The sequence below is a fragment of the Sinohyriopsis cumingii genome, chromosome 7, assembly GCF_028554795.1.
Source record: "Sinohyriopsis cumingii isolate HCF-2022 chromosome 7, ASM2855479v2, whole genome shotgun sequence".
NCBI lineage: Eukaryota > Metazoa > Mollusca > Bivalvia > Unionida > Unionidae > Sinohyriopsis > Sinohyriopsis cumingii.
The window spans coordinates 70,270,324-70,286,860 of record NC_142967.1 but is presented as its reverse complement, the minus strand read 5'-3'; the positions used below and the strand labels follow the sequence as shown (position 1 = coordinate 70,286,860).

The 16,537-nt window shown below is 33.2% G+C and overlaps 1 protein-coding gene across 2 annotated transcripts in view; it reads right to left on the bottom strand.

Moving 5' to 3' along the window:
• LOC149795478 (protein FRA10AC1 homolog) overlaps positions 1-16,537 on the bottom strand; it is a 34,574-nt gene that overhangs the window by 12,316 nt on the left and 5,721 nt on the right. For both annotated transcript variants that reach the window (XM_089965279.1, XM_089965280.1), the window contains exons 5-10: positions 14,729-14,805; positions 12,150-12,236; positions 8,853-8,937; positions 7,677-7,722; positions 6,423-6,536; positions 5,255-5,297 (exon numbers count right to left, since the gene is read on the bottom strand). In XM_089965279.1, coding sequence (XP_089821405.1) covers positions 5,255-5,297; positions 6,423-6,536; positions 7,677-7,722; positions 8,853-8,937; positions 12,150-12,236; positions 14,729-14,805 — 452 coding nt within the window. The remainder of the gene's footprint in view (positions 1-5,254; positions 5,298-6,422; positions 6,537-7,676; positions 7,723-8,852; positions 8,938-12,149; positions 12,237-14,728; positions 14,806-16,537) is intronic.

Here is a 16,537-nt window from a genome sequence, read left to right as displayed (position 1 = left end):
AGTGAGGGACTGGAAGTATGTCATCTCTTGAGGATTTTTGTTTAAATTGTATTTAATGACTTTATTATCAACCTCAAAAAATAACTTTCCTTTGGTGTAATTTATTGTATATACCTGCATACAAGTTGAGTTCAACTGCAAATTGCACAGTCCATGATCTGCTATTGCATGATGTGCCAGCAGATCTTGGTCTATGCAGTTTGTTAGGAGTGATCAGTACAATAAACTACACAGACCCTGATATGTTAGTATATTATGAAATGGTAAATAAGGGTCTATGTAGCTTGCAATTGGAGTCAATTTTTAATCAAGTATAATGACTTCACTGTTATAATAAAATTTTAGAGTTCATGACTAGAGTATAGGAAAGCTCGGGGATTTGAAGCTCGTGCGAGCTCAATAATTTTTTCGAGCTTTCGAGCTTGAGTAGTACGAAAAATAATTTTCTTTATAATTTATTTAAACATTATTCTTGTTAATATAATAGTATTTCAAAAAGACAAGAGCATGCAGAGATTTATCCGATAACTTTGATCGCAATTTTGTACAGAAATTAGTAGCAACTAAAAATGCTCTTTCTGAATCAATAAAAGTCGGTTTGATTGTACTGATGGCATCTGATAATCTCCTCAAATTTTCAGTCAGTTCACCATTACTTTTTGACACGGAAAATTCTTGGTGTAATTTCTTAAATTGATTGGTTTGAAGAGATCCCTGAGTGCTAGAAGCTTCCAATCAAAATCTAAGTTCATCTTCAAGTGAGAGCTCATTGTGGTTAATTGTTATTTTCTCATCATGTGCTTCTTCATTTGCAGTATTTGCTGATGGAAATAGCCGCTTCATCAAATTTGTTGCTAATTCAATAGAAGTTTTGGATGGAACATTATCCAAATGGTGCAGAGAAATCATAAGATCCATAAGTTGTTGATTAACTCTACCGTCAATGTAATGATCAATATTTTCTAAAAGAGTACGACTGAATTATGTTCCTTGTGCAGACAATTTTTCCCTCATGAAGCTAATAGCAACATAAGCGGTTCTCAGAGAAGCTTTTTTTTCGCTCATAGCATTAAGAGTAACCTCAACCGGTTTCAATGCCAAAACTATGGATTTCAATAATTCTATGTTCAAATTAGGTAAGAGATGCTCGATCCGATTTCACTCAGCACTTCATTCATGACATTGTATAATTTAATAACGATTTCTAGCATTTTTAGCATGGAATTCCATCTAGTTTTGCAGTCGAGGGACAGTTGTTCTCTGTTAAATTTTTCTGAGCTTTTAGCTTTAAACGCATCCGATCGTATGGCTGAGCCTTTGAAAAATTTAACGATTTCTCTCACAGTGTTTATATTTTCCTTCCATGATTCGCTTTGTATCTCAACTTCTTCAGCACTCAATTCATCGTCGCTTTCATCGAAATCATCAGTCTGTCCTGTTTCTTCACGTGAAAAAACTGAAATTCCTTGACCTAGGCAATTTTCTCTATAAAAAGTTTTTGTAACACCCAAATGCAATCTGTGATCAAGGCAGGCTTGATACAAAGCGGGTGATTTTTCTCCGAACTTGATCATGACACTTCCTCCATCACCGGTAGAAGCAACAATATCCTGTTTGAATCAGACACCAAAAGAATTAAGATGTTCCTCAATGAGCTCGTTCATTCTTTCAGCATTACAACTTCCAATAATTCTGACAAGACCAAGATTGATACATTCTGACGAGACCATATGAAGGTTGATGTTGAGAAATTGACGATTTCCGATACTTGTCCATTCGTCCAATGATATTGAAAATCTCTTTGATTCTGAGAGTTCTTTCTTAATGTCCTGTATGACTTGTTGCTTCACTTTTTCTTCAAAATCGTGAATAAGGGCCATCACCGATCTTTCATCAGCAGGTAGCTTCATTCCTCTTAATGACAGCGATTGACGAATAAATTCTGAATGAGTGATTTTCTGAATTGAGAATCCATCGAATGCAGCGAGTTTCGAGACTATTTCTTCCAGTGAAATTTTGACAACAAAGTTATCCATTGTTCTCATTTTCTTCGGCCCTATTTCAGACTCATCCTTGTTGACGTCAATATGATGAATGCTAAGCAGATGTCGACGCATTGTTGAAGTGTTTCCTTGTGGACATGAAATTGCTTACATTCATTGCAAGCTGCAAAATTATCCTTTTCGCGCTTGTTAAGATAAGTCCAGACAGCTGATTTCTTATTTTTTGACATCACTACTGCTTTAGAAATAAAATACAAGTAAAAATTAACAAACAAAGAGCAGATACAATATGAAAAATCGCTGATAACACGTTTATGTTGTTTGAACTGTTCAAAAATCAGTTTAAAAGAAATCCTTTGGGCGTCAGTTGTGCGCCTACTGCCCCTCCAGCACCACTCATCGTCAGGCCAAACGCTTGAGAAGTTCACTGGTTCTCTCGCTTGCAGAAATTGAAAAACCGCTTCTCCCCGTCAGCCGCAATCATAATAGTTGGAATTATTATCTTAGGAGCCCCCAGCGATGACCGTTGCAAGGCAACGACCGCCCACTGGTCGACCAACACATGGGGAAGCGTAGGCCATGTGAATCTGTAAAGCCGCTCATTCCCACAGTCAATTAATTATCGCACAGGTTTATCCGGTCCGATAATATCAAAAAGCGGAGAATTTTTCGAGGCGTAAGCTCAAAGCTCATTGAGCTCATCGAGCTTCGAGCCCCCGAAAATGCTCCAAAATTATCGAGCCTCGAGCTCGAGCCTAGGCTCGTCCCAAACTCTATTCATGACATCTCAGGCATATTTATAATTTCTCTTCCACTTCAAATAATTTTCAAGGAAACCATCATTTTTCCTTTTAAATATGGGCTATTCCTAAGATCACAGAAGGCGATGAAGGGATGTGTCTGGGGTGGGAAAAGATAAACTTTTATATATATAATAATCCACAACATTTAATACAGAATACACCAAATATCAAACTTAAAAAAGAGAGGCCAAATTAGTGTTATACTACAATGCTGTCTTGATAAATATGGATGTCAAGTCCTAGCTAAACTGGTTGTATTAGTGGTCAATACAGTGCTATACCAGCATGTTTTACAGAGATTCTGTCATAATCATCAGTATTTGTCTGATTTTAATGAAACTCAATAATGCTGAATGATAATAGTTACTTTAAGAACATTTCTGGTGTGATTGATAGCATTACTGTGGAATCTTGTGCCCTGAGCCCTGTGGCTCTAGAATAATGGGTGTGGTCTTTTATACAATATCATATGTGTGTGTGTGTGTTTGCATTTGTAACGTAGCCTTTACAATTTTTCAGTCATATCGCTACAATGTCTGCAGTGTGACAGTTTATAGTGTTGTCCAGCACTGGAGCATCATGCCACAGACATACAGCATGATGTCCCACCCAGTCACATTATCCTGACACCAAGCCAGCCAGTCCTAACACTAACCTCTTAATGCTGAGCGCCAAGCAAGGCAGCTGCTAGTACCATTTTATAAGTCTTTGGTATGACTCGGCCGGGTTCAAACCTGTGACCTCCGGCATCCGAGGCAGACACTCTAACCACTAGGCCACTGGAGCGGTCTACAATATCATAAATTGGATTATATTTTTTCAAAACATAAATAAAGTACAATACAGAGGAAAATAATTGTTCATTACATAATAAAATATAAAAAAAAAGTTTTTAAACCAGTGGTTTCACTAAACACAAATGCACTAAGACACTAACTGAAATGTAGAACTTAATTCGACATTTGGACAGATGGCTGGCTGGACATGGGTAATGTTACATGCTCCTTCTACTTTCTTGTTGATAATTCTGGTAAACTTGTATCATCCAGTTTATCAAATATTACCAAAATCACAATACTTGAAGATTCTACAATTAAAACAGATTCCAAGTCATGTATGTATGTATGTATGTATGTATGTATGTTTCCTACAGGCTCGCTACCACATATACTCTGGGTCTGTGCAGTTTGTAACTAGACTCTACTTTCAAGCAACTACTATTTATAATCGCCTCTAAGTTGAGCCTAGCTACTAACTGCACAGACCCAGATCTGCTATCACATGATGCACAGACAGACCTGTACTTACGACTTGTTAGAAGTAATTAGTTGAGCCAATAACATGGACCTTGATCTGTCAGTGCACATGCAATTGCCGATAAGGGTCTGTTATCTGCAGTTGATTTAACTTATAAGCAAGTATATATGATATTGTTATCATCAATGAGGTGAAACAAAATTTACAATCCTATTAATTCACTTTAATTTCAAGGGTACCAATTTGTATGGGTCTCAATTTTCATGGGTATAAATTTTTGTGGGTATCAATTTTATAGACACCAATTTGTATGGGTACCAATATTATAGGTACCAATTTTTGTGGGTATTAGTTTTTTCTGGTATCAGTTTATAGTGGAAAATTTTTTCATGGGCACCAATTTTCATGGGTATGAAGTTTTTTTTAGGTACCAATTTTTATAGGTGTCTATTTTTGTGGGCATTAATTTTCACTGACACCAATTTTTATGGATAACTATTTTTACAGGTATCATTTTTTGTCAGGAAAATTTTTGTGGGTACCAATTTTCATGGATATTTTGACCATCTATAATGAAATCTTGATAGAATCTTGATATAACAAACTTCAAGGGGTCCAGAAAATCTGTGTGCATAATACATAGTTATAAAAAAAAACAAAGTGTATTTTATGATCAACTATTATCAAAAAACAACTTGACACTTATGAACACTTAAACGTGATAAATATATTAAATTTAATTAGCCTCTACTGTTAATTCTGCTAAATAACTTGGTTTTTTTATCACCATTTCAAATATATTTACCTGTGATGATAATGTAAAGTGTGTATGTGTCTGTGTGTGTATTTTTAACATTGCTTGAACAATGTTTCTGTCATATTGCTACAATGTCTGCAGTGTGGCAGTTTAGTGTGATGTCTAGCATTCGGGCATCATGCCGCAGACATGTAGCATGATGTCCCACCCAGTCACATTATCCTGACATGAGGCTGACCAGTCCTAACACTAACCTCTTAATGCCGAGTGCCAAGTGATGCAGCTGCTTGTATATAAGTCTCTGATGTAATTCGTCTGGGGTTCGAACCCACGATCTCCCACATTCAAGACAGACACTCTAACCACTTAAGCCACTAGAGCAGTCACATTCAAATGTACTTACATGTTACAATAACTGAAACAAATGTATTTACCTGTGATGATAATTCAGTTTGTATGAACAGTCTGGACACAACCCTGAAAATGAAACTTATTTTATAAAATAATATTCAACATCATTATCATGCAGTATTAGGTCACAAAAGATCTTTTCACTTTTATTTGACTTGCAGTATGGAAGTTGTAGTTCACCAATGATATTAATCTTTATTTCTTTCAATTCATTTTCTCAGCAAAACTCCTATTTCCAATTGACAGCAAACAAAATATAAATGGATTTATAAATAAATGCCCAAAATGGTGATAAAAAACAGTATAACTAATACAAAACATTGGCCCTTTGTTGAAAATTTAAAAGAGTTCTACTTGTCATAATCACAGTGGAAACAGTGGGCTGTTTTAAACTGAAATGTTGGGAGGTCTTGATACACACCTTTTTCAAAGACACCACCAGTTGATGACAAAGCCATGGTGAGCATGCTGTTAATTCTAGCATTAATTTTTGCAGAATTTATGAGAACCAGTGATAAAAAGTGGTGAATCTGATTCCATAAACTTGAATTCATTAAATATATTTGACCAAAATAATATTCATAAACATATGTCCCCTGAAATTAAATTGTATCTTTTTTCTCTTCATTCTGCCACCAATTTTCACCAAATTAATATTTTACATAACCACTTACTTGTTACACTGAGAAACTCAATTCTATGTACTGATCATATTAGTATTAGTGCTGAAGGACTTCTTTTCCTACTAAATGTTACTCTCCTCAATCTTTTTATTTTTTATAGTTTTGTAAATATAATTTAGAAGCTGAATTTTTGCTATTATTTCATAATAATTCTGCAAAGTCTAGAATAGTTTGCATCACTGCATCAATCATTGAATTTAAATTGGACTAGTCAATAAAAACAATTAGGACAGTTTGTTTTACTCCCACACCCAATTTTTGACTACATCAGTGCTTTCTGATACACAAACACACACAATGATTTTGGTACAGCCCTTAATTGTTTTAAATCTGGGTGACATTCATGTTTATTTAATTGAATATGATGATACAGCAAGTTCTTGCTTTTTTCAAGTCAGTGCAAGATCACTTACCTACATTTCGTTGCCCTTGTTTCCTTAGATTCTGTAATAATTAGTAAAGGCATTCTCTTCTCTATAATGTTCACATCACTGTGATTTAAACTTACTTAATTTGACAAGGGCATTTTTCTTCTGTCCATGTTCTACATAGGCAAAATTGACCTCCCAGCTGCGAAGACCTTCGGTTTCCTTGCATTTTCTGTTCCCACACATAAACTGACCTGCCAAGACAATTTTAAAATTTACTTTGACCATTTTAAAGATGTATTTCTTTCACTGAACTGATTAGGTCTGAAAAGATGTAAGACATGCAGTGCTGGATAAGCCATATTTTTCTGATAAAAATGCAAAATATAACAATGCTGAAATTGGCATCAATGATGCTGCTGTCAACCTTATTGGTGCTGTGATATAGTGAGGTACCTAATAGTAAGGAACTATCATATGTAAACCAAAACCATGAGTTCAGAGAAAACAAAAATACCTTAATATATGACAAAATAACAGCTCTGTCGGAGAAGCAAAAACCACCTGTTAATGGCTTCAGTTCTGAAGCAAACATGTTAAAAATGTAATTTAATATCATACAGTGACAGGGCTTTAAATTATGATTTTTTCCTCCACTAACCCAGAGGACCACCCGAATAATTTTTTTACTGCATAAATTTCATTGATCCAGCTAAAATCAAAAAGAAACCAGTTAAGTTTCTAACATTTTTGATTCCATATCATAAACTCTAATAACAATTGTATTTCACCAACAGAAAATACCCTAAATGAAGTACCCTGCACATTTTAACATATTTCTGAACATTCAGTGCACAACATCATAGCCTCTCCTGGCTCATATGTGCTCATTTTTCAAATACTTCTGGTATTTTCTTAGTCTCTTTCATTGATCATATTTGCAAGTGCACTTTCTCTTGTCATCATCTAATTTCTGCAATTTTGGTTGTGACTGCACACTTTGTACATACTTCCACATGGTTACAATTGTCACTACACAATGCACTGAATGTTTTTCAAATACAATATAAAAAGTAAAACACACTGTTTGATATAATTTTTATATCATTCACTGATGCGATGAAATAATAATTAAATCAGTGCATGGGAATATGTGTTATGTGTTATGACCATTTTGACAATAATCACAAAAAAATTCACTTGATGATTGGATGCATGGTTTAACACCTTTCAATTTGCGCCATGAGCATTTATGGTACCTCATTGAGTGAAGAATGTTGGTACGTACTCCATTAACACAACAAACAGATGAATTAACCATTAAACATGAGGCAGTCACATAATTCAAAGATGTAAATCATCATCAGAAATACAGTCATCAATAACTTACAAACCTTTTCCATCAACAACTTCTTGTTTAATTCTCCACCTCAATGCAATCTGAAATGGAATAATTAAATGTCTCTATTACAAAAGGAACAATGTCATCTATAACAAAATGTTTCAAACCATGATATGGTTTAACAGATCCTTCTCTTTACTTTATAGGAAGATTGTCTTACCTGTTCCACCTTGACATAATACAAAAGCACTGCATATTCACTTGAGTATGAAAAGTCTATCACTGTGACCATAACAGTAGGTCAATGAGGTGATTAATATTCTAAGATATATACATCCATCAAATTTCAGGAATGTACACACAAGTCTCTAATGAACTGAACTAAATGCAACAAAGAACATAATCAATGTAATTAAAATTGGTCAGTGACCTACTTTTGCCATTGGTGAGCAGAACCTTCCAAGGCAGATACACCCATTAAGTTTCACGAGTTTATATACAATTGCATCTGATAAGCTGAACTAAATGCAAATCTTTAACATAATCACTGGAACATACAAGTAGATCCTACTGACCTTGGCAAGTACTACCCTCCAAAATGAATATTCACATCAGGTATTGTGACTGTACATGCAACCTTTCAGGGTGATAAACTGTGCTAAATATACCCATTGAGTTTTATTATTGTATGTACAGAGTTGTCTGAGAAAATGAGTTAAATGGATATATAAAAGTAGATCACCATAACCTACTTTGGCACATGGAGGAGATATCATCTAAAATGAATATGCCCATCAAGTTTCATGACTTGTACATATATGGGTTTCAGAGTAGCCGAGTTAAATGCCACCACTTAACATAATTACTGGAGTGTGAAAACCAGGTCAGTACTCCAAGCAAGTAGATTCTTTAAGATGAATAAATTCATCATGTTTTCATGACTGTACATATAATAGTGTAGGTGAAATTGATCTAAATGTAAAAATCAATGTTGACATCTCTAACAATAACAACAATGCTGTTGGAAATGTGATCTCTATATCTCACCTATGTTTTGCAGGCGAGACAAAAGTGAGCAAAATTAAATCATGTAAATTAGGGTAATAAGAAAAGCAAGATGTTCACAAAAGTACACATGCTTCAAAATTACATGAACAATCAAACTTGAAAACTTTAAACCAATGCTTAAATTGTTGATTTACCCAATCTATAGTATTGAAATACTTACCTTGTTTTCCTTGTATCGACTAAGGTCAACAATGGCATATGTTTTGAACAGTTTATTATAATACTTTTTGGCCAGATCTTTACCCCTAGGAAAGAAAACATAAATAATGTAAGTAGAAATCAAGCTGAAATCTTTTATTTCAAAGACTTGCTGGGGAATATGCAAAAATCTTTCATTAAAAAATCTGCCTATAAGACTTTAGGACACTGTCAATACTATCCAGCGTACGGTGTCATTTGTAAACTGCAGTAAACCAGACTAAAGTACACGTCACTAACTGCCATTGTAGTGCCAGTGTGAATAGCCAGTAAGATTAATGAGTAATGATGGACATACGCAGTTAATTTAGAGATTTGTATTTTTTCTTTATCTTTGTGAAAACCCACACAACACTGGTAGTCCTAATGTCCCTGTGAAAAATCTATTGAAAGGACTTCAATGTAGGGTTGAGTACATCGTTTGTCTTTCCAGTTAATCCATAATGCTGGGGGGGGGGGGGGGGGGGGGAGGGTATATGTGTGAGTGAGCTCTTTGTCTTTAATACTAGTAAGTGAAAATAATTTCCGGATTCTTTTTTTGTTTAAATTTCTTTTGTTACAGTGTTTCACCAAGCCAGCATCTGTTTATCCAGGTGCAGATGGTTGCAACATTTATCAAGCTATAACGCTGATGATTTAAACTTTGTCTCAAAATAAATGTATTGTTTCTTGACGAGTTAATTATGTCTTTGGTTTCATTCATTGGTACATAATATATATTTATTCCACATTTCCCCAAAACCTGATCAAAACTGAAAACATCAAGTTGTTATTACGCCAACACTAATAACAATGGCAGAACCTCCGATGAAAAAAGAAAAATCTAACACTGGAAGAAGGAACATATTTATGTGATGTTCAATGATGTTCAAATATAAATTTGATTCATGTTGTTTGAAAATGTATATCTTCATTATATAAAGTTATTTTGAGAGGAATGCATGCAATATTTAACAATTTATGAATGAAGGATATGATACATGTACAGTGAGTATGGGTATAAAATTTAACAATGGATACCCAAATTAAAGTGCTGGAGTCTACACAGTTCTGATCTTAGAGAAATTATATCTTTGGCTAGGTCAAACAATAGAATGCATCCATTATATTTTCAAAACAGACACATAGTACAGTTGAGATTGATAAGTACATGGGAAGCCAAATAGGGATATGTTGTTTCTTAGCTATTAATCTAACAATAGTCCTGCTGTGGCTATCCTGTTGCAAAATAATTTTAAAAAATGTATTCACAGACACAGATGTCACTGACAAGGCATATACATTCTCACAGAATTTATAAGGTAACTGCAATAATCAAGTTATTTTTAGAAATTTGAAAGAGAATATAACGAATTCTAATAATTCTTCTATTATTATTTGTTGTGACTGTAATATTGTTCAGGACATGCCATTTGACTCTTGCAATGTTTTACATGATAAACTCTTCAAACAACAGCAGTCCAGCACATTAAGAATCATCTTGATTTACTAGATCAATGGAGAACAGTCAATCCAGACAGCAGAATAGTTACTTGGTGACAAACCCCATTAAACAGAGCAGACTGGGTTATTTTTTCATTCTCTGAAGACATGTTTTAAAATTGTATAGGCTCAACATCTATTCCTGGCTATAATACAGATCACCCATCTATAACATTAAAATTGCCTGTATCTTCATTGTGCCTTAATTCATTCATATTTTCTCAGCTCCATCAAATCATCCATCCAATATAAGAAATGAAGAAAAGAAATCATTTTCCAGTTTATCTAGGGCAGCAAAATTGAGAGGGTAAATAACCGAGTTTTTTTAAGGGAAGTAGGAATAAATATGATTCACTTACACTGATTTGCATATTATATAAATGTTTCCCAGATCAGATGTCTTTTATTAAATAAAGATAGTTAAACATTGGTTTCTCAACAAATATATTTTTTGAAAATCTGATGGTATATTATTATTTACATTAGGAACAATTAACTTAATAGAGATTTTTAATTCCATTAAAATACAGTTTTGCATGATGTTATTTTTGCTTCATCGTTATTAAAAAATGAACCACCTACTGTTCAAGTATACCTTTCTTAAGATATTTTAAATTTAGTTAATAATGATAATTTCAAATCATAAGCAAAATAGAAAAACCAAATCTAATCTATGTGTTCAATCTGATTTTGATGCACAAAGATCTCTATTAAGTTTTGATGATACAAAACAAAATACACAAAAACAATTTCATACATTAATTTTCTCTTATCTCATATATATCAAACAATTGCAAGATTAAAATTACAATATATTTTGAAAGTGAAAATACTTTTCATGTAGGTTTCAACAATACATCGCTTCTTAGGGTAAAAGAAAATAATACATTTATTCAGAAAGACCCCATATCCAAATATTAAACATGAAATACAGTCCTGGAAGCAAGAGGGTACATACAAGGTGCAAATGAATACTTTTGTTGTGGCTAAACTATGTACACAAGATAAAACTGATCAGCATTCATAATTTCAAAGAAATAATGTGACAAACCAGTTTATGTAAAAAAAATATAATTTATGTGGTAATGATAAATGCACCTTTTGCAGGGAGGGAACAGAACAAACTGGCATTTATTCTGTCTCTTCAGTTACTGAACACATATGGAAAAATATTTGTGGAATAAATTCAAACATATGATCTAAATTTTAGAATTACACAGAAAGATATTTTTATTAAGAAAATAACAATTCTGATGATCATAATAACTTCTTAATTTTGGTTACAAGATTTGTTAAATTCAGATTATGCTGTGCCTCAAAGATACCAAATCTCACCCATTATAAAAAATTTGTTTTATCACATGAAATAATGGGAAAATATGATGTGAAAATAACTGAACTGATGATCATGGGAAAAGGCAGATCCTATCAAGTTTTGCTGCAAGTTTTCTAATTATCTTAAAGGTCTTTTATTTACAGTGTAATGTGTATTATTTTACAAAGAAAACTATTGCATTTCAAGAAATCTGGCAATATAATACCTCTTTGGGCTTTTGTGCATGTGTATGTGTGTTTGCACACCACGGTAAGCATATTTAATATGTTTTAAGTACGTAAATATATGTAATGGTCAGGATAAAAAACAGTTAACGGTAATCCGATGTATACCAGGTTAGTTTGTGATGTAAAGGAACATGAAAGAATCCCAACAACTTATATTCAATAAAACAAACCTCTATATTTCTAGAACAAAAGCAAACAAAATATGACAATATACCAATCCAGTTCATCGTCATCATCTTCATCTGACCATAGGAACTGGTGGTTCTCCCTGATGACATCCATATCTGTCTTATCTCTTGAGCTACAATACAGAAAATTATATGTTGAAAAAAATATTACAACTTTCATGTCTCTTCAGATATAGTTGTTTTGGTGTAACAGAAAATTTCTTCCAATATTGTTAGCATTCTATCATACCAATGAAAATCACTTCTAAGTTTTCTCTCACAGTTGTCAACATTAATTTTTATGACAATGGAGATCAAAAAGCTCCCTCACAAATGTAACTGAAAATACAATTTATTTGGATAGATGGATGCATCAATATAAAGAATTGTACTTTCTTGTAAGGAAATGGAAATATTTTTATGAATCAATTTCCATTCTTAATCCACAAACCTGTTACAAATCCAATACAAACAGTTGTGGATAAAGGACCAAACTCTTACCAACAAGAGTACCATGAACAGTACATTACAAGCCCAAACAGTGATCAGCAGTCCTCTTTTCAGGCACTAGTATGGTATGGTTGACTTTGGAAATTATTGACCAATAGGACTCAATAATCTCGACCTTTGGCCAAGTTATGCAGTCTTGAACTAAACTTACTGAGCCGACCTACCATGACCATGACCTTCAGACCACATAATCTAAAAATCTGTTTATCATCCACATAATCTAAAAATCTGTTTATCATCCTCAGTTCAAGCCATCTAGAAAGTTTGGATAATGAGCTTAAAATAGAACCAAAGTTATTGGTCAAAACCATTTTACCTTCAGCCACAAAGACCATGACCTTTGACCCCTAAATCAATATGCCTCTTGCATACCTTAATTGCAAAACCTGCTAAGTTTTGGTCCAGGTATGTGGTCTAGAAAAAAATTATGATGCAAAATCCATTTCTCTTTCTTGGCCTTAATATTTTACTTTTTGGCATAGAAATCAACAAAATTCTTTCTTAAACAACGTGTAAGACTTTGTAAACTTTGGTGAAAGTACATAATAAAAATAATTTTATGCAAAAAAATGTTTCTTCTCCCAATCACTGACCTTGACCCTATTCAAGACAAAACCAACTAGCTTCTTTCTTTGTACAAAGTGCAAGCCATCCACCAGTTTGTTCCAGGTTGTGATGTAAAACTTGTGCTATTGTGCTGAAACTAATTTTCTTCATTCCATCACAGTGACCTTGGCATTTGACATTTTGACCCCAAAATCAATATGATTCTTCTTCGCCCAAAGTACAAACCAGTTACAAGACTTGGTAGCTGTAAACAGCGGAGAACTCAAGTTAATGAATGGAAACTATTTTTCTTCTTTCAAGCAGTGACCTTGACCTTTGCCCTCCAAACAGCTTCTTCCTTACCCAAAGGATGAACCATCCACAAAGCACGTGGCTGTAGATATGGAGAACTCCAATTATATTGTGCTAAAACCACTGTTGCCCCTAATACAAGATATCCACAAGGTCTGGTAACTGTACATGGTGGAAAACAATGAATTATTGTGCATAAATGAAACTGGCAACTGATTGATGGACAACACCATAACATAATTTGCTCTGCCTTACTGAAGGCATATGAAAACTGCCAACCAAGAACTCTTCATGCAGCTTATCTCTGATTCACCATTTAAGGTCATGTTTAGTTTGTAACCAAGGGATCCAACCATTTTGCTTTAAGGAAAATAAAAAACAATAAAAACAGGTCTATCTGATGGAACATTGTGAGTATGTTTATTATCTATTTCCCATATGTTCCATATGTGTTGGTCTCTTCAGCAACACAAAATTTACTAAACAGCTTTATAAGCTTTTATTTTGTCTGTGATAAGATTATAAGTACACAAATATTAGCTTTCTTCTAAAATTTAATTTACCACAATGATAAAGGATAACCTTTGATAATTTAAAAGAGAACAATATTAAAGTATAGCTCTGAAAAACGGAGAAAAAAACCCTTAAAATCATTTGTCGTTGCTTATCGTTTATGTGCTATAATATACATGAAAAACTACTGCAATATGGTAAACCTGTGTAAAAAAGACCATCCAGAGGACCAAGTATCCAAGAATCCTTCCTGTGCATCAGTGAATGTAATAAATAATCCACCTGCAGGTCAGAAATGAGGCTTTAGAGAGTGTCTGATGCCAAATTCTGATCCTGAAGGTGACATTTTAATATCCAACATCAGTGCATAATGAAGGATTATTTGTCTCATATTCCTAATGAAGAAAAAGGGTCTAAATCAAAATGCTATATTGTTGATATGGCTTTGAAACAGCAAAATGACCACTGACAATGTTCTCAACTTACCGTAGAACATAAAAAGTTAGGTTTACAATGAAACATTTTGTATAAACTTTAAAAGACATTTAAGCACACATCATTGATCAACTGAACTCAAGTAACTGAAGTTAGACTTCACTGACTCAAACTGCAATGCTATGTCCATATTTGTATACACATGTGCTCACGTGAATCAGTGAAGCAAAACAAACTGTCATTGGTCAGAGTTTCCCACTACAACCAACCGAACTCAAGAAATGTTCAATACATAACATTATTTACAAACCTGTCCCTTTTAAATTGATTCACAGATCCTCCATAGAAGGACAGGTAAGTGTTCACCAACATTTTGTGTCGAGAATACTTATTAAAGTTAAGGATTTTTATACTGGCAGATCTTGAAGAAGAAAAAAAGTTAATTAAATTTCTAGACAGTTTATATGCCTAACATTTTACATTTATTTTTTTCATATTCTACACAGATTGTTCTACAATTAACATTCTAAAAAGATCATCTGACGATTAACATTCCGTAAAATCACTCATCAATTAACATTCTACAAATCATTCAACAAGTACCATTCTTCAAAGATCATTCAACAAGTACCATTCTACAAAGATCATTCAACAATTAACATCCTACAAAGATCAGTTAACAATTACCATTCTACAAAGATCATTCAACAATTACCATTCTACAAAGATCATTCAACAACAAAGATCAGTTAACAATTACCATTCTACAAAGATCATTCAACAATTACCATTCTATAAAGATCAGTTAACAATTACCATTCTACAAAGATCATTCAACAATTAACATTCTAAAAAGATCATTCAACAATTAACATTCTACAAAGATCAGTTAACAATTACCATTCTACAAAGATAATTCAACAATTACCATTCTACAAAGATCATTCAACAATTAACATTCTACAAAGGTCATTCAACAATTAACATTCTACAAAGATCATTCATCGTTTAACATTCTACAAAAATTATTCATCAAATTAACATTCTAAAAAAATTATTCATCAATTAACATTCTGCAAAAATTGTTCATCAGTCAACATTCTATAACGATCATTCAACAATTAGCATTCTACTGAGATCATTCAACAATTAACATTCTTCAAAAATCATTTGTCAATTAACATTTACAAAGATCATTCAACAATTAATATTCTAAAAACATCATCCAACAATTAACATTCTATTAAAATCATTTACCAATTGACATTCTTCAATTAACATTCAACAATGTATCATTAATCTGATGGATAAACAGCAACTTGACAATAATAATAATAATAATAATAATAAAAAATAGTTATGGTGCAAATTTTATGGACAGTCTTTAAAGTAAGAAATCAAAATTAATCAGCTTAGTTTTGTTGACTGTGTCAACTACATTTGATGTTGAACAATCAGAGGAAAACACTGTGTAAGTGCTTCAGCTTGACAGAAGTTTGATTTGTGCTCATATAGGTGGTAGTATTGTGTTTGATCACTGAAGTGACCAATGTTTGTTGCTTGCATAGTTTTGTTCTGCTGAATTCTTTATGTTGGGTCTTTGTCATGGTTAATCCATGAAATTAAATACCTATAAATAAGCAATCTTTTACAAGTAAATCCAAAAATTTAAGTAGCAATGAAAATGTTTTTGTTTATGCACAACTCTGAATCCATGAAATTAATGAAACCACAGCATGTGCAGTCCTGACTTAATAACAACAATAATAATGAGGGCTCTGTATAGCGCCTAATCTTTAGAAGCTCTAAGTGCTTTGCAAATACACATAAACAACTGCTCTTTTCTCAACATTGTACATTGAAATCATATGAAATTCACGCCTCAAGACTGAAACCATTACAAATTTTCTTAATATGAAGGCACGCCAAATTTTTAAGTCATTTTATAAATGGGAACATTAAAAGGAATATTATTATTTACTGCAGGGAAATCAAAGCCATTATATGGAGAAACATTGCTTTTGCTGGACAAGTTAATTCTTCTTGAGGATTGGCAAAATTAATTTCATCTGTCATGAAGGCAAGTTGGACTAAATCAAATTTGTCTAGCTCTTGTCTG